We start from the raw sequence: 23,455 nt of genomic DNA, 5'->3' as shown, positions 1-23,455 counted from the left end.
TAGTTTGTATCTCTAAGAAGTTTAAGTGTATAAGAGTGTAAACATTTATATTAAAATAGTAATTAGAAGTAATATATAGTATGTAATTTCAAAAATAATAGCATGTCTGGTGATAGCATAGTATTTATTGTTTAAATGCAATAGACATGTTTTTAATTAATGCGAAAGTAATTCTCAGTGTTGATGGAAACACAAGTAGGCTTGGCAGCAACTTGCTTGCATTGTTTTTGGCTATTGCAAACTCCCTGTAAAGGCCAAATGGGGGCATTAGTGCTTGCATCCATGCTTATATTGCTGTGACATTCGATGATTTTAAATTAAAAAATTTACACATTCAAAGTTGCACTCAGAAATAAATATTTCTACCTTAGGCAATGCTAATTCTTTCTTGTCTGTGACAGCCAGTGTAAACATTGGATGCCTTGTAAATCTAGTGAAAAAAATTTGATCACTTCTATTGCAAAGATACTAAGACATGGGCTGTATTAATTCTGATGTTGGTTGTAAAAGTTTAGTAGATGGATTAGTATGAAAGGCATAAATACTATTTTTAATGAATGAAAATATTAAGGCTAAATTTAGGATTATTTAGGTATATAATATTAATATAATATTATGGTGCATATAGCCTACAAAAGTCAAGAATTTTGTAGTGAAAAAAATATCTCTGTGGTTTTAAAATTATATTTACACAAAAATCGTCCATGGTAAGAAGACTAGAGAAATTAATAAGTATTAGAACTCGACTTGTATTACTATTCATTGTTTTCTTTCCTTTTTTTTTTTTTTTTTAATGGCTATTTTGTTCAATAGATTCCATCTTCTGCTGTGGAAATGCCTGGTCACATTCCCAGAAATCCACAGTTAGACTTACAGTTTGGAATAGACTTTACTTCTGACTCTGGTACTTCATTTAGTTTTGGAGCTGGTGATGATGGTGAGGTACCAAGCTCTTACCCTACATCAACCTCTAATGGGTAGGTAGTCAGTATTTTAACATGATGCTTGGATATTTATTTTTTTCTTAAATACACTTTTTGTATCTAAATGCTCTGAATCTGAATGACTTTAATTTTTTGTGACAGCTCTCAATCTGTGATATCTAACCACCTGAGTCAGGCTCATGTGGCTAAATCCAATGACAGTAATTCAATGGTGCTGAACATGAAAACATCTCCATCTGCTGGGTCTAACAAAGTGCTGACATCTATGGAAGCTCAGCAGTCTAACAGAACAACAACAGTTTATCACAACTCAGTTTATACTTCCTCTCCACCAAAGAATGAAAACCAAAGCCTAGAAAGAGACCAGAATAAGGTAGGAATAGATTTTTTTAAAATGTGTTCAAATAGAAATTTTTGTCTTTAGTAGATATTGTAAAGCATTTCTTTACCACTCATTAAATTTTACAGAAAATTTTTTTTTGTTTGATTCTAATCTTTTTTTTTATATATTAACACTTTTTAATTTTTTCATTATACTTACATTATCTCGTGAGACATGAGGCTTTAAATGCTCATCTGTTACTCTACTATCAGTAGTTGAAATGATGATTAAAAAGACTTTCGTTCTTCTGTAAATTACTGAAGAAATTGTAAACTCTCTGATCAGCTATGTTACACAATATATAAAACAACAAAGTTTGTGATGATGATTATGTGGTTGGAAGAGAAAAAAAATACAATTAATGCTATTTATATATTTTTAAAAATTCTATCTGCAGTTGGAGCACAAGTCCAGTCCAATGATGTCACAGCGTTCAGGTGAGATCAGTGCTTTCTAAATAAAAAAATTAAAAAGCTATGGTTTTAGTATTAATGAAATAAATAGTAATAAAAAAAAAAGAAATAGTATTCTTATTATAAAACTTGTTTCTTTTTAAAATTAGGATCTACTTTGTCTCAAAGTAAAGAGTCATCTTCAAATTATCCCACCGCCAATGGATATGCTCCATCTTACCAGACACACCAGAAAGCCTCCAGTATATCTCAGACTCAAACATATACTCACACAACTAATTCTCAGCCACCACAGAGTACCAATTTTTCAGGACAGTACCCTGCTAGTCAATCCTATCCTTCAAATCTTTCTGCTCCACCCAGTGCGACACAGTATCCCCCTGGACAACCTCCCCAGTTCAACAATGCTCAGAACCAATACTCTTCAGGACAAGGTCAATTTGCATCAGCAGGGTCATCAAATCACACAAGCATCCCTCATGCAAATCACCAATCGCAGTATTCTGGTACACAGAACAGTTATAGTTCTGGGGGACAGTCGCAGTACTCAAGTTATCCAAACAATAGCTCATTCCCAACGCAGCCAAACTATCCATCTACTAATCAGTCTGGTGGCTCCAACAGTACTTTGTATCCAGTCACCACACAATCTGGTGGATCTTCATATAATTCTCAGTCGAATTCATACCAGTCACCATCTGCTGGTTCCTATCACACCAGAGACAGCCAACAAAATGCTTCTGTCACTACACAATCCAATACAGGCGTGACATATCCAACTGCTTCTCAGTCAGTTTCTTTGAAGCCTGCCAGTTCACAGACCAACACTAATTACAATTCTCAAAACTTTGCTCCTGCACCAGTGACTTTGCAGACATCCTCATTGACCAACAAACTTGAGCAAAATCTTTCAAAAATAACACTAAAGGATACTGCATCATTGGATGGTCACCCTTCAGCTCAGGTAGGATAAAACATTCTTATTATTCATGTCAGTAATAAGACAATACATTCTCATTATTAAACCTTTCTCTTTTTTCAAAGCTCTAGATGGGCTCTCTAAAAAGTGTGAATTAGGGTTTATAAGATTTATTTTGTCTTACATGTGCAACTTGTAAAGAAACTGCAAAATGGCCGTTGTTGGTAGAACAATTTTTATGCATATTTCTGATATCTGAAGTTTTAAGTTTCAACTATTTTGGTTGTACTACAGCTGTAAATATAAATACAGATTTCATTTTAAATACATTTTTCAATCATAAAGTATTTGTTAAAAATAGTGTTGCAATAAGTTTTGAGACTGATTTCAATTCTGACATTTGGAAGGTATTTTTAGAATTTGCCATTTAATTTTTAGTTGAGAACAGTAACATTGATAATAATTCTGTTACAAATAAATATATATTTATTTATTTTGTTTAAGCTTTAATTTAAAAAAAAAATGAATAGTGGTGATTATATTTTTGAGCTTCAAATATATCTTTCAAAATGCTGAATTAAAAATGAATTACTTTGTAGCTTAGTGCTCAGCTGAAACAAAGGATGAAATTAGCATAACAACATAACATGTACCTTGTACATGAAATAGTTATTGAGAGAAAAGGCTCTAGAAACAATCTGGCAATGACTTGCCCAAAGCCTGCTCACATTCTTCTAAACTTGATTTTCACTTACCATTATAACTTGGCCAACAAGTGTAGGGGCTACTTGTATCTTATAATAATATTACAATATCTTTTTTTTTTCATATAGACACCTTTTTTTTTTCATATAGACACCTTTTTTATTGTAAAGATAGATTTGTCCCAGTGTCTGTAAACAAAATATAGCTTTAATGTTTAAGGTTTAAAAAAATGCTTAAGTATCTTATTTGATTAGTTTAAAAGACTTTCTTCTGCTACAATATTGTGAAAAATTGTACTGACATTTTTAATTCTTAGCAGAAAAGTAAAAAAGAAAGCATTTAGACATACTTAATCCTTGTTCATTAGATTGAATTTAAATTAGAATTGAATGGAATTAAAATTAGCATTGTTTACTTGACCTTGTATAAACATTTCTAACTCCTTCACAAATATGTCAAATAGATGAGATGTAGATTACTGTTATTTTTTTTGTATTTTTTTTTTTGTACATGTGACATGAACGTGTGAATGCTGTAAAAATTTTGGTTGTCTTTTTCTCTTTACTTTCTATGACACAACTTCTTAGTTTTATATCTATGAGTTTGTTGCTAGTGGCCCCAGTAGGAGAAAGGTGCTAAAGATGCTGTCTGTCTATCCTTTTATCTATAAGGTTTAAATCTCAAAAACTAAAAGTTTAATGAAAATCTCTAGAATGTTTTTCTTGAATGGATATAAAATACACTGTCATTAAGTTCATCAATTTAGTTTTATCATGTTTGAGTTTAAAAAAAACAAAAAAAAACTAGAAAAATAGGGCTGGGATGAATCGGCCAGTGGATTCTGAAGCTTATGAAGTGCCCTGACAAGGGTTATCAAGGATTGAACAAGCTTAGCCCAGTGCAGGTTCTTATTTCATACTTTTCGGGTCAAACTTTGACTCAATATGCCCCATTCTGAGAAAGAGGAAATCTTTTTTTTTTCTTCAGTAACTCAGAATTACATTTTGACAGGTCGGTCAAGTCACTTGCTCTTCACTTTTTATGGAAACACGTATGTGCGCTGCACAACTGCAGGGTTTCAATGTTGTGATTCTAAGTGATACAATTATTCTTGTTGGAGTTGTTAACTAAAGCATATAGTGGTATTTCTATTGTATTCCTTTCTGAGTTTTGTTGTCGAGAACCAAGGATCTTTTAAATATCAACACAATGTAAGATTTCAAAATCGGTTCATGTTATTCCAGAACTTTTATGTGACTTGGAAGTCTGTATGTAATGAAATGTAGACTATAATAGATATCCTTCGGGCTGCCAACGAGTCCCTTTTTCTAATCGCTTTTTTTTTAAAAACACTTTTTCTGGTTTTATCATTTAGCAATATGTTTTGTTAACAACAAAATAATTCAATGAAAACTATTTTATATACTATTTTTTCCAACCTTTTACCTATTGAATAATTTTCACACTGATAGAATTCATTTTGCCCATTACCATTACTTAATTAGAATTAACTTTCTTGATAGCCAAATTCTTTTTTTTTTAAGGTAGATAATCAATGCGAATCTCCACATAACATTAGCTTGGATTGAGGCTGACACATTTTTTTAGTTTACATTTTATTTTTGAATATATTTAGATTTTTTCAAGATCTAGTATTTTATCTGAATGAGTATTTCCATCAGAAGTTAATAACATATTTTTGTTCTTCTGGTGCAATGCTATACCTTGAAAATCCTTAATTTTTACCTTGAAAACCTGCAAAATTCCTTTAAAATTAATCAAACTGGAAAACTAATTCATGAATTATGTTAAATATCTTCCCTTAAAGTAATCACTGCATTTCTTCCATTCGTGTTTTTACATATTTCACACAAGTGACTTTGGTCTATTAGTTAACTGTCTCCACTTAACTATTCTAAAACCATGTGGGAAGGTTTAATGTAGTTCGCATATTTATGTGAAACTCAAAATTTGAAAAGGTAGGAAAGCAAAAGTTTGTTATATATTAGATACATTTATAATCAATCCGACACACTGACTGGCATATCACTAATTCCCTCACTATCTCAAAATATGATTTTTATCATTTCCTATGGACTTGAAGATGACTGTAAAGTCCAATCCTAGCTTTAAAAAGCTGGCCGCATACGTGGCATGGGTGGGTTAGGTCATTTGCAGATAGGCCTGTTTCTTCTCTCAGCTTTTTGTTGGTTTGGCGCTCTTTCGCCCTGGCCACTCTTCTTGCTTCATATCTTGAGACTCACAGCTTCATGCCTTTAGGAGCAATCGAGAGCTAGTGCTTCACAGCCATGAATGTCGATATCGCATTCCTTGAAGGAGCTCTTGAGAGTCTTTGTATCCTGTATATTGGCCTCCCTGGGAGTGCTTTCCTGCACACAACTCCCCGTATAGAAGTCGTTTGGGAAGCCATTTGTCTGGCATGTGGACTACATGTCACGCCCATCGAAGTTGGGCTAAAGTAAGGCTTAATACATTTGTTATCACGTATATTCAGTGATGTGAATTTTCCGAAAAGTTTTGGAATTCTGAAAGTTTTTTCTTTTTTAATAGAAAAAAATCCTGATTTTATTATTTTCCATTTTCTGAAGAATGCGAAATTAGATTTTTGAAAAGTATAGTATCATCATGCTCGGCCGCTATGCGCTTTGAATTTTTGCTCTGTTGTTATGATGGCCCCTAGATTTGTCTAATTTGAACCCTGCCTGTTGACTTCCTTGAGTTCAAATGGGAATAGATTTAGAAATCTAGATCTATTATAAGATCTAGATCTAGTAGGCCTACCTGCCATGTATATTATATAGACAGACTTAGATGTAGGCCTACTTTCCATGACTATAGTCACACTATAGTGAGTTACTTAGTAAAAGTCTGATAGATTATAATAATCGGATCAAGAGTCACTAGAGATCTAGATCCAAGTTGTTAGATTTAAGTACATCTAGATTATAGATAGATCTAGATCTATAGTGAGAAATATAAAAGTTTTTTTCTATTATATAACTAATAATTATATTGTATTTCTTTTTCCTGATCTTTTTTAAAGATCATGGCTTATATAAAAAAGTAACAGCAAATAATTTTTTTAAGGATTTGAATTAGCTGTGTTTATGAATATTTGTACATGTGTGTGTATGTGGCAAAATGTGCCATGAAAGAAAATACTGCTAATACTAACTTGATAAAGAGGGGGGGGGTATTCTAAAGTGTGAAAATGCTTAATAGGATTAGAACATTTTTGGGGGGGGGGGGGGAATTATGTATTACCTGCACCTTTCACATAATTGATACCAAATTAGATTTCTTAAAATGTGTTAATTCCTTAGTAATTCTTTGTTATCAATATCATCAAGGCTAAAATATTTGTTTAGTGCAGTGATGCCCAAACTACGGCCCGCGGGCCAGATGACGTGGTTCAGACCGGCCCGCCTAAACATCGGCACAAAAGATAGGAAATAGAAAAAAATTTTAAAAGGTTGAAAATTTTATTTTCTATGTTAGGACTCATTTTTTCTTTGATGGATTTCATTCTAATTTTTCGTCTTGTAGTAGTCACGTTAATTTTTTTTTTTTCTATAAGAACACAAGTTGTTTTTTCGGCGACAAGAATTAACAGTTGTTTAGAGTCTTGGATAGTTCTGCGGCTGTCTTGAGCTAGCCGTGTCCTTGACATCTAATGTGTATAACACAGCGCATCTTTTCTGCATCATTTTGATTAGTGTTCTGTCGTTCCATGTAACATTTGTTCGTTATTGTAATGGGATGGTTGAAGAAACGAAAATTGGATGTTAAAACTTTCAGGAAAAGTGGACAGATCTTTTTTTTTTGTAGAACATAATAAATCAATATGTTTGATCTGTACAGTAATGTTTTTAAGTAACATAACATAAAATGCATTCTAAAACAAACCATTACAAAAATATTGAGGCATTGTTGTCTTGAGCCACTACGAAAAGATCGGGAAGTTACGTCAAACGTTGAGAAGAGTTTTGCGATTGGCGAAAATATTTACCAAGAAGTCAAGAAATGAGTCGGCTGTAATAGAGGCTACAGACTTGCTCACATTTTAAGAAGAGAAATGCAGCCTAAAAAAGTGATTGCTGGCAGAGATGGAATACAATCGTCCAGAAAAAAAGCAACAGTTGTAGCTTTCAGCTTTTCTGACATGAAAATTGCAAAATGAGTGAAAGATGTTAGTGAAAATCCAAATTCAGAACTAAATGACAGAGCAGCAGATTTCGAAATCATTTCTATTGCCGCTGAGAAGTGACACCAACTGGAACTGATTGACTTACAAAGCCAGACTTCCCTGCTTGAGAAATTTCTAGCAATACAGACAAAAGATTTCTACGCCTTGTTGTCCTCATAAACCTTGCACATATGCGAAAACAATTGCTGGGTATGGTCACAATGTTTACAAGAACTTAATTTAGTGGAAAAACTTTCAGTTACAAGACGCCTGAAACCATTGTTGCATATTGACTTATGTGTGTAAGTAGATCTACAGCCTACATGGGATTGTGATAAAACTATTTAAAATGTTTTAGTCTCTATTTCTTTTTTTTTTATCTTTCGTTATTGTGGCCCGCGACACGAGTGTCGGAAATTAAAATGGCCCGCAGGCCGTATAAGGTTGGGCACCACTGGTTTAGTACATCATATAACTTAAAACATGTTTCCAGCTATTGGATGCTAATCTATTAGCAAGGTTTTTTATGTTTGTTTTTTTTTTGTATCCTGTGTTCAGAATAAAGGAAGTGTTAAGATGAGTTGTTTTTTAAAGTTAATTTTTTTTTTTATTTAATTTAATTTTATTTTATTTAGCTTTTTTCTAAAAGCTTTTTAGTTGGTAACATTGGAGTTCAATTTAGTGTCCTTGACATCATTTAGTTTTAAGTGAAAATCTGTAGTGTTCTTTTTAACACTAATACATTATTTGACCCAATAGTTAAATTTTTTTTTCACTATCTATTTCAGTATGATCATTCAAATACCTCTACAACAGTCTCCACATCTCTGAGCCTGCCATCTTCCACCAGTTCAGCATCACTTTCAACAGGTACAACTACCATTTCCTCTACATCAACTGCCACATCCATCACATCTACATCCAGAATTGCATCTATGCCATCCACAAGTAAGTTATGAACACATCTCAGTAGGATAGTTTCATTAAAAAACAACAATCACAAAATCTATAATTTGTTACTACTTGTTTTCTTCAGGTAAGGCTCCACCCAATTTACCTCCAGGAGTACCTTTGATGGGGCAGTATATAATGGGGCAGAGTACAATGCCACCTTATTTTGTAAGTATCTGCTTGTATGAACAAGTGACGATAAGCTACAGTGAACTATTGTGTGCATTTGGTTTTGTATTTAATCTTCAAAAAAAAAATTTTTTTTTCAGACTGTTCCACCATTATATGGTTTTGAACCTGATATGTTGTTACAACAAAGAATGCCAATGGTTTGTGCTATATTTTATATTTGGAAAAAGAAATCAGATCTAAATAGTTCTGTTAGTCTTTGAAGGTAAAACACAATGTTCTAATCATTCTGATTGTCTCCAATATTTAGCAAACAGGGAGCTATTATGACATTGGTGCTTTCCCTGCTCCAGCTGGATCAGCTTTACCTACTGGTCGTGATCAGCAGCAACCTTTAACTACAGTTTCATTTTCAGGTGGGTTATAACTAGAGCACTTTGGAAATAGCATTTTATTTTGGGAAAATCTGTAGAATGAGACAAAATAGTTTAAAATTGTTGGTATGATGAAAAACAGATGACTTTCGTTCTTCTGTAAAGTATTGAAGACATTATCAACTGACCAACATATAAAGTTTTATAGAAGGAGTTATTTTTCTTTCTTCTTTCATCTAGTAGATTTCAGTGATACAATTATTTAAATGATAATTTGATAAGAAAATATTTTTTAGGCACATCAGCAGACTCCAGTAAGATGACTCGAGTAGATGCCCAAAGTCCAAACTCCACAAGCCAACCCCAAAATGCCCAACAGATACCTATCAACTTTCACTATGGATACTACTACCCTTCAATGTTTCCTGGGGCCACAAGTATCCAGTATCCCCCCGTGTTTCCTGTAAGTTGATCTTAAATGAAATATATATAGATTATATTTATATATTATATATAGATTATATTTATATATTATATATAGTAACAGGACCATGATACCAGCTTATAAAGGATTTTTTAATTGTTTGAAACAGGTGACTCCAGTGACCAATACAGCAGCTCACACAGGTGCTACAGCCAATCCTCAGTTTCAGAAAACATTTGCTTCCGTGTATGCTCCCAAAGGTATATATTTTCATTGTAAATAATAAACCTGATAAAATGTTTAAATGCTTAAGTGTGCTGCGTGGTGAGAGTATAGCTTTAACATTGACAGGAAAATGTATAGTTAGATATTTATAGATTTTCTGAAATATTAAACCCAGCAAACTACTATGCACATATTTTTATCAGTTATGCTTTTTTATTTAATTTTTCTAGTACTTGTGATTCAGTAATTTATGCTTATAAAGAATATAAATATTGTACATTATTACTTTGGTTTGACAAGGTTTGCGCTATTGAAAATGAAATATTAACTTATTTTAGACGTAGTCTGCACAACGAAGAAGATTTCTTCTGTTTGAAAAGCATTGATACATTTTATTGCACTAATTACTGAATCTTTATTTTTATGTAGTTTAATGCTAGTCAACTTACCTTACTATTCTTATGAAAATGTAGCTTTTTTTTTCTCCAATTATTTGTATTTATTACATTTCCATTTGACAAACAAATTTAGTGTGTGTGTGTGCTTTGCACAGTTCTCTTTCTTAGCTTTTATAAATATTAGGCTTTGGCTTCAGCTAATATTTCAGTGTATAATCTCAATCACCTACTGTCCTGTCATGTTATGTAATAGAAGAGTTAAAAAATGAAAAACCTTGTTTGTCAGGCTATGATGAATTAAACCAGGCCCAGGACTTTTCAAAGACTGGTTATGGCAGCTCTTCAAGCACAGGAAAATCTTCAGGAACACGTAGGTTTAGTCACTAACATGTTTTATAACAGTAAATATGTTTTAGCTGTTATTATTGTGTGTGCTGGTTGCACAATTAACTATCTAGTGTCACTATTCTGTTGTATGTATTCTATTGTATTTTTTTTACTTTCTATCTTTACTAATAAGTAGTCAATTTACTTTCGCTAGAATTTTCTCTTTTTGAATTTCAGTACATTTGTTTATAACTCACTTTAAAAATTAAATAATTAATTTTTTTTTTGTAAAATGTATGAATTTTTTAAGTTACAGTTTTTTAAAAATCTTTTTAATTAGCAACACTATTGGAAACAATTATATATCAAAAAAGGGTTTTTTGTTTTGTTTTTTCTATTTTAGGATCTGGAACATCAGATATTACTCCTAATGCTTACAACAAGACTCATTCGCAGGTAATGAATGGATTTTTTTGTTTCACTCAGCACTCTGCATCTTTTCCTTTTTTTTTTTAACTCAAGCTTTCACATGCCTTATTTGTGTGAGTTTCTCATCTGTAGCTAGATAGCACTTTAACACTTACTGGTAAAAGGTTTGAATTGCTAAATGTAGACACATTACCTAAACTTGTAGTTTTGAGTTTTCATATTTAATTAGATATTTCAACTTGCTGGTGAAGGGATTAATACTTAACATTGACACATTTTCCAAACATGCCTACAGTATGTAGTTGGTTCTGTTGTTGAATGCTAAAGTCAGTAAAGTGGCTGGCAGTTAGAGGCAATATTTGTATCCTGTGAGGTTTCTTACAAAGTTCACCTTGTAAAAAAATGTCTATATATAGGATTGTCTAGATATATGTATATGATTCTTTAGACTGAGGTCTCATTAATACCATTACTACTCTACCTCTTGAAACTTTGTATCCCTATCTATTAAAAGTAAGCAGATTTTCTGTAAAGTAATGAGCACAGATTGCATTAGTGCTGTTTGACATCAACTATTAATAGACCCTAACCATCTTTGATGACATTTTAAGTTATCTCAGAACTCACTGTATTAGTTTCATTCTACTTTGCATGAATAAATCAGGAAAATGATCCAATTGTATTCATGATCTAAATTTTGAATAGTGAGATGTTTTAAAGTTAGACCATCACTAACATTTCATTAAGAAAAAAATGAACTATATACTAGTAATAGTTTTGTTTTAATAAAAACAAACAGGTTGATGAATTCTTGCTACCATCAATCAAATAATAGATTTATACAAACTTTCAGATTGACTAATAATGTAAATTGTGTACTACACTAGAGCACAATTATATTGTGAGCATACATATACAATCTCAGATGAGCTGAGACCAATTATATCCCATTCCAGTTGCTTCAGGAGGAGTATTAATGGTAGTAAAAAGGACACATTATATATTCATTTAAGTAGCATTTCTTAAGTTTCATGTTATGTCATTGAGACTAGTGTCCCATATCCCTTTATATTCTCAGGCATTTGACAAGCAGGGTTTTCATGGTGGTACCCCTCCCCCTTTCAATTTGCCTCTAGCTACAGCCACCCAGGCAGGACCAATGGCAGCACCCACAACACCCTATGGGGCCCCGTTTGTGCCTGTCATGGCCGCTCATCAGCCTCACTCTCAGATGATGCACCATCCAATACAACAGGTGAGCCCACCAGCCAAAATACTTCTTACATTACAGTACTATATGACAGCTAAAGTATTAATTTCATTTGTATTTTATATCTGAATCTGTTTCCAGAATTAACATTTTGCTCATTTCAGAACTAATCATGCATATTTATTTTTCTTTATTTATACTTTTACTTTTAAACTAATATTCAGACACTAATGACATTAAGTATCTCTTATTTGTAGCCACTAAATAACATCCAATTCAATTTTTTTTTGACATTTTTTTTCTTATCTACAAATTGAAAATGTGATTTTAAAAAGGATACTTTCAACATTACAAAACAAAACTTACTCTTTTTTATGAAGACAGGTATGGGCTAAAATAACAAAACAAATAGAAACAAATCATAAATAGCTAGAAACATTGAGTTTTCACAAAAACAAAATAGCATAGACTGGAAGAGTTGTATTAGAAAATGTCAAAACACTTTGTCACTTCTTATTTCATTTGATTACATTCTAATTCTATCTGAACACAATGTTCTGTTGTGAATGCTTTGTATGCCAGTATTTTTTAGATAACTTGCTAAACACACACAGATAAAGGGTGGGGGGGGGGGGGGGAATGTAATGTTAAAATATTTATTCCAACAATAATCACCTTAGACATTTATACAATTATAACCTTGGCTAATTCTTCTCTACCAATCCAAAACCCAGTACTCATTTAAATGGTTTTATTTGATATAGTTATTACAAAGATTTTCTTTCTGCTGTAGAATGAAGGAATGTTTTATTTAACATAAAAATTGTACCAATGAATGAAATATCATTTATTGGGTTTATTTAGCATTTATGTCAAGTTTACAAAAACCTTATGAAGTTTCAAATTACCTTTATTTTTGTTTGCATTTTTAGCTACATTAAAAAAAATTATGAAAATTATTAATTCACACTAAGTATTTATATTATTGCATTTCGCTATGATCAGAATGAAACAGGACCTTTTATTGATTGTTGTTTTAAGTCCTCTAACTTTTTAATTTTAGGAGTTAGTCTTATAATTAATAATGTATCTGTTGAATGTTTTTACAATGGCATTTAGAACCAGTAATTACTTTTTGTGTTGACTAAATTAGCAGAATCATAACCACTTTTACATAAACAATTGTTATATATTTTATTAGACGAGAACATATTTAACATGAATCACTTATTGATATGATGATGTAAAAAGACTTTCGTTCTTCTGTAATATGCTGAAGAAATCATTTACTCTGATCAATTTTGCTGGTGATAACATATATATTTGTGAACACCAAATCACACCATTATAATCCTGTAAAAGTTAGGATTATGTAATATATAAATAATTGTTGTTTTCTTTCAGGACTCCAACAGCTCCACGTCTCGTGGCTTGAATCAACAAGGCAATCAAAGCAAGTCTGGAGGGGCTAAAGGTTATGGAGCACCCCAGTACTGGAACAATTGAAGTTGCCTTAATCTGGATGACATGACAAGCCAACTGCTACTGTCACTGCTACCAAGTAGACATGTCCTTGGCCTCTTGTGACAGTAAATAAAGCCAACCTTAGCATACTGTCCTTTCATGTTTAAAAAGCAGACAAAATGTATAGATAAAATAAGAAAATAGATTCCTCTGTTTTTCTTTATTATCTGTGTGTTAGTTTACGGCACTTTTAAATTTGAAGTTGTGATTGTATGTAAGGGTGGTTGCTTTGACCCTTTACTTTTTAAACTTAAACAAACTTTTATTTAGTAGTGTTTGTATTATCATTTTTTTTAATTTTTTTTTTTTTTTACTTTTTTCCTAGTGTTGTGTATATTTTAGCAAGAGTTCCTTGTAAATATTGTTTGTTGTTAATTGATTGTGTCAGCCATGAAACATCTGTTTTTATTTATCTCTGGTTTGGCCAATATATATATACATGTTTCATATTTATATTATAAACAAAGGGATTGTCAATAAAAGAAATAGCCAATCATACATTTTTGACACAATCAAAATCATTGACTTGCCTATATTGTTGACGGGAGGGTTGCCCAGTGACATAGTTCTCAAAGAAAGGAGAGTATTTGTATTTTATTTTTTTTTGGTCTATTTTGTAATTTGCAACACTGTAAATAAGCTTGACTTTTTTTCTCAGCAGTTAATTTTGGTAATCATGCTGTAGTTGCTTATTCATTTCCCCAACATTTGATCATATATCATTTTTAAAACCCTACAGATTGCCAGTCGTAAGTGACTTGTTTATGTATATAGCTACCTGTACAGTTTTGAAACAGACTTTTTTTTTCCCCTCCACCCCACCCCTCTCCCTTTTCCAATTTCATTTGACTCCATTAAAGTAACAGATTTCTATGAACTGTTGCACTGATTTTTAAATAAACCAAAACAGTAATTGTTAATTATTATTTTTTGGCATTGAGTCTTAAATGTGTTTAAAGATTTGTGTAATAAAAATAATGGCTCTATATTAATTACAAACATTCTATTGATTTTGTTTACTGCACAAGACAAGGATGAAGCATGACAAACAAGAAATAGATCTATGCCTATTAATGCTTTTTTAATGATAGTATCACAACACAAACTAATAGTTGTAACAAAATAGCACCAAATATACATGCAATATGGCATTGGAAACCATATGGTTATATATTCCTGATTCTCAAGCACAAAATGAATACACACACATGTAGAGAGCAAAACTTTAAAAGAGTATCACAAATAATCCAACATGTTGGAATTAATGCTTAATAGTTGAAAATATAGTAAACATGTATGAAAATGTTAATATTTAACATAGTATATGTTATGTATATAATATTTAAAATATACAGTAGTGCTTAAGAAACCCCATATGCATTGCTTCTTAAAGGAATTTTGACCAATTAAAGGCACTATTTAAAGTAAACCAAACTATCTAACAATTTTTTTACCCATCCATGGATTTGTAATTTGAAGGTACAAAGAAAAAGATTGGCAGAGTAATTTTTGTCAACCATATTGTGCAGCTCATCAATGACACTGCCTTGGAAGGTTCAAAGCGACCTTCAAAGCAGTATTAATGCTAGCAGGGTGCAAAAAAATACACTTAACACTCAAATAAGGGTTACCTGCGCACAGGACAAATCTACCCTTACATCTATGAGAAACACATCTATGGAGATATTCATATAAATGGTGGAAAATCTGGGATGCATGACTGATAGGCTTTTATTCATATAAATGGTGGAAAATCTGGGATGCATGACCGATAGGCTAAGTACACTTTGCCACCTATGAAGGGGACTGAGCCGTACACTTTGCCACCTATGAAAGAGACTGAGCAGAGTTGTGTTTACTGAGTAAAGGCAGCACCGAAAACCCTTCTCACCCCCCTCCCACAAATGAGTTTGTGCCATAGCGCTCTGAACATGCTATAAGCATGAAAGTAGCTCTATATAAAAGCTATAATTTATTTAATTAGCAATTATTTGGTGTATCTGGTGTACAAAACATAAGAATGATTTTTTTATGGAGGAAGCTTACTACATTAACTTATGACAAGACTTGCAACTAACTAGCAGTAATATGATACTAAGCTTGACTGCCACACATTGAGATGTTCAAATTCAAACTCAGTGTCTTTGCCATTATTCAATTGATGAAATCTCCAATAAAACATTTACTGGTATATAAATACTATGTTTTTCATGAATTGACTTATAGCAGCAGTCATATGGCACACAATTATAGGTCTAGCTCATGTACACAATATTTTCTACTTTTAGATCCTTAAAAAAAAAAAGGTGGTTTACAGAAACATTCTGAACGCTGAAGTCTATCTTCAAATGCTTTGAGTATCGAACCTTTGTTTGATGATGCTTACAGTATTTGTTTTACTGTAAAATATATTAATTTTCAATGTATACATCCTATTAGAGCACTGTATTGTCAAATAGTCGTTGTGGTACACTTGTGATTTAGATAATTGAAAAAGTAATTTTTACAAAAAAAAAACACTTAATTTTCATTGATTTGACAACTGAAATGCTGCAGCCACCATGTAAAGATAGATTCTAGCAAGTAACTACACTGATGGCAATATGTACTTAAGAAGACCACAACATCCTCCAAGAAGCCATTTGCTATCAAAGTCAATTATTCATTGGTAAGACATACAAGCTACCTGCTATATTTGTTACACAAATAAGGCCAATCACTGCTGCATTCTAAATGTTTGGTTTAAGCCAACAGAGTAGAAATTGTGGTGGTCCTTGATTTGATTGAATGGTAATATGCAACTGCCTTAAAGGTAATAATAAAAGCTGGGTATTTTTGCACTATGGCCAATGCCTGCCAATTGAAGAACGCTTCCATTAAGACATGTCTATAGCCTATTGTTGACTAAAGGAAGAAGTGAAAATGTCCAGTTTTAAGTAAAGCAAGTACTTTCTGAATTTGTAAGGGAACTACAGTCCCTTAACTGAGAACATTTCAAGAGTGTGGCCAAGTTAACTACCAAACACAGATTATATAATTTGGATTAGGTAACTATCCATTAATGAGTAGCTGCAATAATTCTACTTAACTATTCACTTGTTGCAGTGTCCTCTAATGCAATGAAAAGATTCTCTAGTAGTTGACAGTCCCCCAACATTAAGAAGATTGAATATATGAAGAGCTGGCTGTTGAATCCTAAGTTTCAAAGGGTCTTAAAACAAGACTTAGTTTAATTTACAAAACAAAAATATAACCAGTACTAGAAATGATTTTTAGGTACCGGTTTTTAACACTGCATATAACAAAAATAATTAATAATTAAAAATAACAGGCTAAATGAATACAAAATAATGTAAGTAGACACTATCATTGTAACCAACATCTAGCTCACCAAGGAAACTAAAACATGTATTCCATCCATAGTTTCAACATATCCTTTCTTACAAAAGATTCCATATCACAACCTAGACAAAGAGAATCTTTAGACTTAAAAAGCACCAAGTTATACTACTACAATAACAAAAATAGAGACTAAAACAGTAGTTGTGTGTTAAAACTCAAACCACTAGTTGTTGTATATGAGCTCATTGACAAAGGTGTACAAATTCTAACTTTGTTACTTTGTAACTTGTAAGACAAAATGAGTCACATGGTTTGTGCTTGTAAGTAATACAGTGGACCATTACATAATGCTTAAATATTGAAAAACTTGACCTAGAATTGTTTGGTTACGCTCAAATTAACAAAATAGCTGTCACTAATAAAGCAGTAAAAAATCTTGCAAATGTAAATTCTTAAGATATCAACTTCAGTGGAGATATTAAAAGCAGTCAGTGTTGAAACTATGCTCAAAATTGCCCTTAATAAAAAAAAACTTTCAAGTTATTTCTCTCCTCCATAGGTTGGATTTTTGAAAGTGCTCTTGGGATCCTTATAAATAGGGTTAGCTCCCTGAAACAAAACAAAAAAAAAAAGAAATGAGGATAACTTAACAAATGGAACATTGAACATATTTTAACCTAACAACTACAGTTTTAGTTATTCTGTTTTATAGTCTTAAAAAGTATAGGTAAACTTTGCATTTTGAGACTGCATCTTTTAAATTGGAAGAGTATTTCTACAGAAATGTATGGGTATGAATAGTGGTCAAATAATTGAGATTCCCATTTGGCTTGAAGACAACTTACATATTACGATTTGGCTTTAAAATAAAAAACAGTTTTTAGATTTTCATTCTACAACAACTTAGATTCCATTTAGATCTAAAACAACTTACAGATTCCCATTTGGCTCTAAAACAACTTACAGATTCCCATTTGGCTCTAAAACAACTTAGATTCCATTTAGCTCTAAAACAACTTACAGATTCCCATTTGGTTCTAAAACAACTTAGATTCCATTTAGCTCTAAAACAACTTACAGATTCCCATTTGGTTCTAAACCAACTTAGATTCCATTTAGCTCTAACAACTTACAGATTCCATTTAGCTCTAAAACAACTTACAGATTCCCATTTGGTTCTAAAACAACTTAGATTCCATTTAGCTCTAAAACAACTTACAGATTCCCATTTGGCTCTAAAACAACTTAGATTCCATTTAGCTCTAAAACAACTTACAGATTCCCATTTGGCTCTAAAATAACTTACAGATTCCCATTTGGCTCTAAAACAACTTACAGATTCCCATTTGGCTCTAAAACAACTTACAGATTCCCATTTGGCTCTATCTCTTTCTTTCATGAAGTCAGCATATTCTTTGGCATCACGACGATTTCTAATCAAAATGATCAGACAGATAATGAGGAGTGGAATGAGAACTACAGCAGCTACTGTTCCACCAACTATGGCTGCTACATTGGCCGCTGCAGGACAATCTAAACAGAGAAGTGTTACATCATTACAATTTTAGAGAATAATTATACAGAAGCTATGTAAATTTACATTGGCAGAAATGGAATTGAATAGGGCCTATTTTGGGTCATGATTATGTAGTTATGTTGCCAGTTGGGAAAAAATTAAGGTTGGACAATGTGATGGTCACAGAGTTGGGAAACTTAAAGATTCACGATTTGTAATTGTCACAGTCTCAGTTGACATTGCCTGCTTTATGTTCACCTCTGGTTAAGAGGGTGAAAAGACATGTGAAACTCCTAATATAGAAACAGGTTGTAAGAATGACTAAAATGACTTTTAGTCGAGTAGTAACCTTAAGGGTCGAGAGAGTGGTCACTGACAGTCGGTAGTATCTTTTGGTCAATTGGAGAGAGTAGTAACTTTTAAGCAGTCGAAGTCAGTATTATTTTGGTCTGTTGCGGACAGTAGGAACTCAAGTTAAGATGAGAGTAGTCACTTGAAGTCAGTAAGACAGTACACATATTTTGATAGCTATTTTGCATTTGGAGCTAGATACATATTATTATTGTTTATTGTTACCCGCTGTGATGTGGACGTTAATTGTAGTCTATTCTGGAGAGCTTAACATGTTCGATATATTTGATACCGCTGCTATGGATGTGATTATGTTTCTTATTGGATTATGTAACTAACAAGAAGTGCATTATTATTATTAAATAAACTTGATATTTTGTCTGCTAAAGTGGATTTAAGTCAATCTGTAATATCTATGTTTGTCACTTGTTGAGTGGATACACGAACCCAGCATTTTTCTACCATACACAACAAGAGTGTTACAGTAATACTTAAGTTAAGTACTGGTACTTTGTAGAGAAAGTCTTCAATAATGCAGTCTAAAATCATTGTTAACAATAACAAACAAAAAAAAAGTCTACCTCACTTAGCTTACTGAACTTAAAGAATTAACTGAATATGAAATTTTGGTCAACCATGAGTGATATTTTGGTGTTTTAAACAAAAATCCATAACTCCAAATTGAGCTATGAGGCAGAGAGACAACTACCTATCATGAGAGGCTTTGTTAACTATCAAGGGGGCTTGAGTTTGACACCCAACTTGAGCTTAGATGTGTTTACAGAGTGCATAAAGGCAGCACAAAAAAATCACATGTATCCCCTCCTCCCACTGGTCCACAAAAGAGAATGCAATAAGCATGAAAGTTGCACTATGTAAAAGCTATTAAAAAAGAAAAGTTTAATGAAACATAAGAACCTCCTGCAAATTTGTCCTAGTATATGGAACAAAAAAAGTGCCTTTATCTTTGTGTCTGAGAAATCTATGCAAACTAGGTGGTTTATTAGGGTTATTGTGTTATCTTTTCTGGCACTAACAAAAAAAAAGACAAGAAATATAATATTCTCAAGAATACAGTGAAACATTGTATATTCAACAATACCAAGTAGAATAGTTATTGTACTTTTAAAACTATGATGGCTTGAAATTGAAATGTTTGTTCTAAACACTTTCTAGTGTGACAAGGAGTTAAAAAACTGATTTTTGTTACTTGAGTGAATGAATTCAGATTCAATCTGAATTTTATTGATCACTTATACCAACAGTTTAAAATCATTTATTTTAATACAATATTTCAAACTTTCATAATAGCCCTAAAAAATGATGATTCCTGTCAAAGTTTAAATTACGCTAAAGAAGTGCATGTATCATTATAATAACTGTTGCCAAATAAAAATGCTAACATGTCTCAAGTTTTACTCCAGACAAGTAGACTAGATGGCCTAGCATAGATTGATAATCGAACACATTTGACAGTGTGTAAGTGGTTCTGTGCAACCTTTTATTAACCCTCTAGCATGTGTATAGTTGGCAAGTGTTACATTGGATAGAAACAGTTCAACTGTGATCACAGAAATGAATGACACCCAAGTAAATTGGTTTGAATAGAGACTTATTATTATAGATGGTCAGGCATGTCATACAACTATGAAGTTTCATTGTATGTAAGTCAAATTATTCTTACCCTTAGTTTTCTGTGCTTCTATTAAAACATCATTTGATGGTGTGTATTCATAAGTAAAGAAGAATGTACAGCCATCAACATCAATGCCATCACACTCTTTTATACCTTTACCAGCTTAAAGAAGTTTGGAAAATAGATAAGATATTATTATTATACATGCATGATTCAAAATGTAAAAAAAAAGCCAAGAAAAACAAAAAGAATCAATACTATTTTCTAAACATGCTGGGCATGAAGCAATCACTCATCTAGAGATAAATAAATATATTTACATTTAAGTGAATCCACTAGAGTGACGTTTTGACAACTTTTATCGCATTCAAAGCGATTAAACTTTCCAGAACTGTGAGCTTTGCATTGAGCACAATCAATATATTGACTGCATCGACTTGGACAATTCTGACAAGACAATTACATTTTGTGTGAATGATTTAAAAAAAACACTCAGAAAATATGACATGCAACTTTTGAACTCTTTTGTTCCAGAAGAAATCTAGTGCTTTTGCTATGGGATGAAAATAATAAAACTAATACTATAAATTAAATTTTTATTACAAATTACCTGAACAGTTGTTTACTTACTGGACAATCCTCACAAGTTGGCCCCACCATACCTGAGTTTCTTTCACATTGGCATTTACCACATAAGCAGTCTCCAAACCCATTGCACACTTTCTAAAACAACAAGACAAGAAGCTGGTTCAAAACAATGTGATTATACCAACAAGCTGAACACAGTCCTCTGTCAGCTCTTGCTTTCATTTCAGTACCGGTAGCATAGAAAATTTCAAATGTTTGTTCAAAAGTAAAATGTATGATATAAACAAACTGAACACAGTCCTTTATCACCTATCCATTTCATTCCAGTAGTAGAGAAAATTTCAAATAAAAATGTACAGTAACGAGTGTTTAGACAAGCTGAAAATTGTCCTCTATCACCTATTCATTTCATTCCAGTAGTAGAGAAAATTTCAATAGTTTGTTTAAGAGACTATACATTTTTCAAACCACAGTTTTTTCATTTTCTGAGTATGTACAGTATCATCTTTAGCTGCTGAAACTAATTGGATCTAGATTTCCTGTTTGAAGAAGAACTTGATTAAATCCTTGTTAGTTACATACCCCATTGGAGGCCAAGCAACTTTTTGTATCCTTTGAACATTCACAGTTTTCCCCAGACCAGCTGCTGTCACATACACACTTCCCACACATACAGGATCCTTTGGATTTGCCTGAGGACATGTGCAAATGAAAATTTCTTAAAGAAAAGAAGATTGAGGATTAGACTAGTTAAAGAGAAAGACACAAGTGAAGACTTGAAGATAGAGGAAAAGACTGGTTAAGGAGAACTAAGATTTGATGCCATGAAGGTGTCAGAGTCTCAAGTTGAAGGCAAACATTTGATGAACTCAGCTATAAGGCGGAAAGTGGAGCTCAAACCCAATCAAAAGCTCTACTGATGCTACAAACATCCCTCCTTTTGAGCCAAGAATTCAGTTCAAATAAATATTTTTAAATGAGGCAAGGTGTCTAAGCTTGACTTCCCAAACAGGGTCCGGAGTTTGAATCCTGGTGAAGACTGGGATTTTTAATTTCGGGATCTTTGGGAGCCTCTTGAGTCCATCCAGCTCTAATGGGTACCTGACATTAGTTGGGGAAAAGTAAAGGGGGTTGGTTGTTGTGCTGGCCACATGACACCCTCATTAATTGTAGGCCACAGAAGCAGATGACCTTTACATCATCTGCCCTATAGACCACAAGGTCTGAAAGGGGAACTTTTTTTTACTTTTAAATATTTGTAAAAATTGTTTAAAATCTACAGGTTTAAAAAAAAAGTAAAAAAACAACAAGGTTGTGGACATTGTAATGGCCCCCCAAAAAATTCTAACACTAACCTCCACAGATCCCATCAGGTCCATAAGGGCAGTTATAATCGTTGCACTCACAATATTGCCCAGAATACCTATGTGCTGTATCAAAGCTCAAGTGAAAACAATCACATTGACCACAAATACAGTCTCCATAGCTAGAGCATACTCCAGTATCATTTTTTTCTGGACTGAAATGAAGAGCAAAAATATAACACTAAGACATGAAATCAATGAATTGAGCTGTTACTTTCCTTAAATTTCTTATTCAACAAAATTAAGGAAAGCATTGATTGAGGATTGACACAGAAAAAAAAAGGGTTGGCAGAGAAGAAGTTAATTGTCAGAGAAGGTAAAAGGTAGATAATGTAAAAGGTACAGAAGGTAACTGGTAACAGTAGATAATGTAAAAGGTACAGAAGGTAACTGGTAACAGTAGATAATGTAAAAGGTACAGAAGTTAACTGGTAACAGTAGATAATGTAAAAGGTACAGAAGGTAACTGGTAACAGTAGATAATGTAAAAGGTACAGAAGTTAACTGGTAACAGTAGATAAGGTAAAAGGTACATAAGGTAACTGGTAACAGTAGATAAGGTAACTGGTACATAAGGTAACTGGTAACAGTAGATAAGGTAACTGGTACATAAGGTAACTGGTAACAGTAGATAATGTAAAAGGTACATTAGGTAACTGGTAACAGTAGATAATGTAAAAGGTACATAAGGTAACTGGTAACAGTAGATAAGGTAACTGGTACATAAGGTAACTGGTAACAGTAGATAAGGTAACTGGTACATAAGGTAACTGGTAACAGTAGATAATGTAAAAGGTACATAAGGTAACTGGTAACAGTGGATAAGGTAAAAGGTGCATAAGGTAACTGGTAACAGTAGATAAGGTAAAAGGTGCATAAGGTAACTGGTAATGGTAGATAAGGAAGAAGGTATAGAAGGTAACTGGTAGAGAAACGCACTTGTACAGAAAAAGGGCGCTTGTACAGAAAAAGGGCGCTTGTACAGAAAAAGGGCACCAGTAGAAAAAGGCTGTGGAAGAACAACAGGTAACTAGCAAAGAAGAATTAGAATCATTATTTTAACTACTCCCACAGCAGCCTGTGAAATAGTCTCCAAT

At 32.6% G+C, this 23,455-nt stretch overlaps 2 protein-coding genes across 10 annotated transcripts in view; one reads left to right on the top strand and one right to left on the bottom strand.

Moving 5' to 3' along the window:
* LOC106079908 (protein lingerer) overlaps positions 1-15,053 on the top strand; it is a 30,995-nt gene extending 15,942 nt beyond the window's left edge. For 2 of the 6 annotated variants that reach the window (XM_056012187.1, XM_056012192.1), the window contains exons 11-24: positions 814-977; positions 1,086-1,317; positions 1,724-1,763; positions 1,889-2,703; positions 8,359-8,518; positions 8,607-8,689; positions 8,791-8,850; positions 8,961-9,066; positions 9,321-9,487; positions 9,618-9,708; positions 10,358-10,441; positions 10,802-10,854; positions 11,906-12,082; positions 13,442-15,053. In XM_056012187.1, coding sequence (XP_055868162.1) covers positions 814-977; positions 1,086-1,317; positions 1,724-1,763; positions 1,889-2,703; positions 8,359-8,518; positions 8,607-8,689; positions 8,791-8,850; positions 8,961-9,066; positions 9,321-9,487; positions 9,618-9,708; positions 10,358-10,441; positions 10,802-10,854; positions 11,906-12,082; positions 13,442-13,543 — 2,334 coding nt within the window. In that variant the 3' untranslated portion in view covers positions 13,544-15,053. The remainder of the gene's footprint in view (positions 1-813; positions 978-1,085; positions 1,318-1,723; positions 1,764-1,888; positions 2,704-8,358; positions 8,519-8,606; positions 8,690-8,790; positions 8,851-8,960; positions 9,067-9,320; positions 9,488-9,617; positions 9,709-10,357; positions 10,442-10,801; positions 10,855-11,905; positions 12,083-13,441) is intronic. The other 4 variants (XM_056012200.1, XM_056012211.1, XM_056012219.1 and 1 more) reach the window with 4 other exon arrangements.
* LOC106079902 (integrin beta-1-like) overlaps positions 14,622-23,455 on the bottom strand; it is a 38,421-nt gene continuing 29,587 nt past the window's right edge. For 3 of the 4 annotated variants that reach the window (XM_056012232.1, XM_056012234.1, XM_056012239.1), the window contains exons 16-22: positions 22,350-22,513; positions 21,577-21,686; positions 21,037-21,129; positions 20,727-20,853; positions 20,455-20,568; positions 18,270-18,436; positions 14,622-17,512 (exon numbers count right to left, since the gene is read on the bottom strand). In XM_056012232.1, coding sequence (XP_055868207.1) covers positions 17,444-17,512; positions 18,270-18,436; positions 20,455-20,568; positions 20,727-20,853; positions 21,037-21,129; positions 21,577-21,686; positions 22,350-22,513 — 844 coding nt within the window. In that variant the 3' untranslated portion in view covers positions 14,622-17,443. The remainder of the gene's footprint in view (positions 17,513-18,269; positions 18,437-20,454; positions 20,569-20,726; positions 20,854-21,036; positions 21,130-21,576; positions 21,687-22,349; positions 22,514-23,455) is intronic. The other variant, XR_008774998.1, reaches the window with a different exon arrangement.

This window comes from Biomphalaria glabrata, chromosome 1, assembly GCF_947242115.1.
Source record: "Biomphalaria glabrata chromosome 1, xgBioGlab47.1, whole genome shotgun sequence".
Classification (NCBI taxonomy): Eukaryota; Metazoa; Mollusca; class Gastropoda; family Planorbidae; genus Biomphalaria; species Biomphalaria glabrata.
Note: the sequence above shows the minus strand (reverse complement) of the source record. Positions and strands in the feature narration are given on the sequence as shown.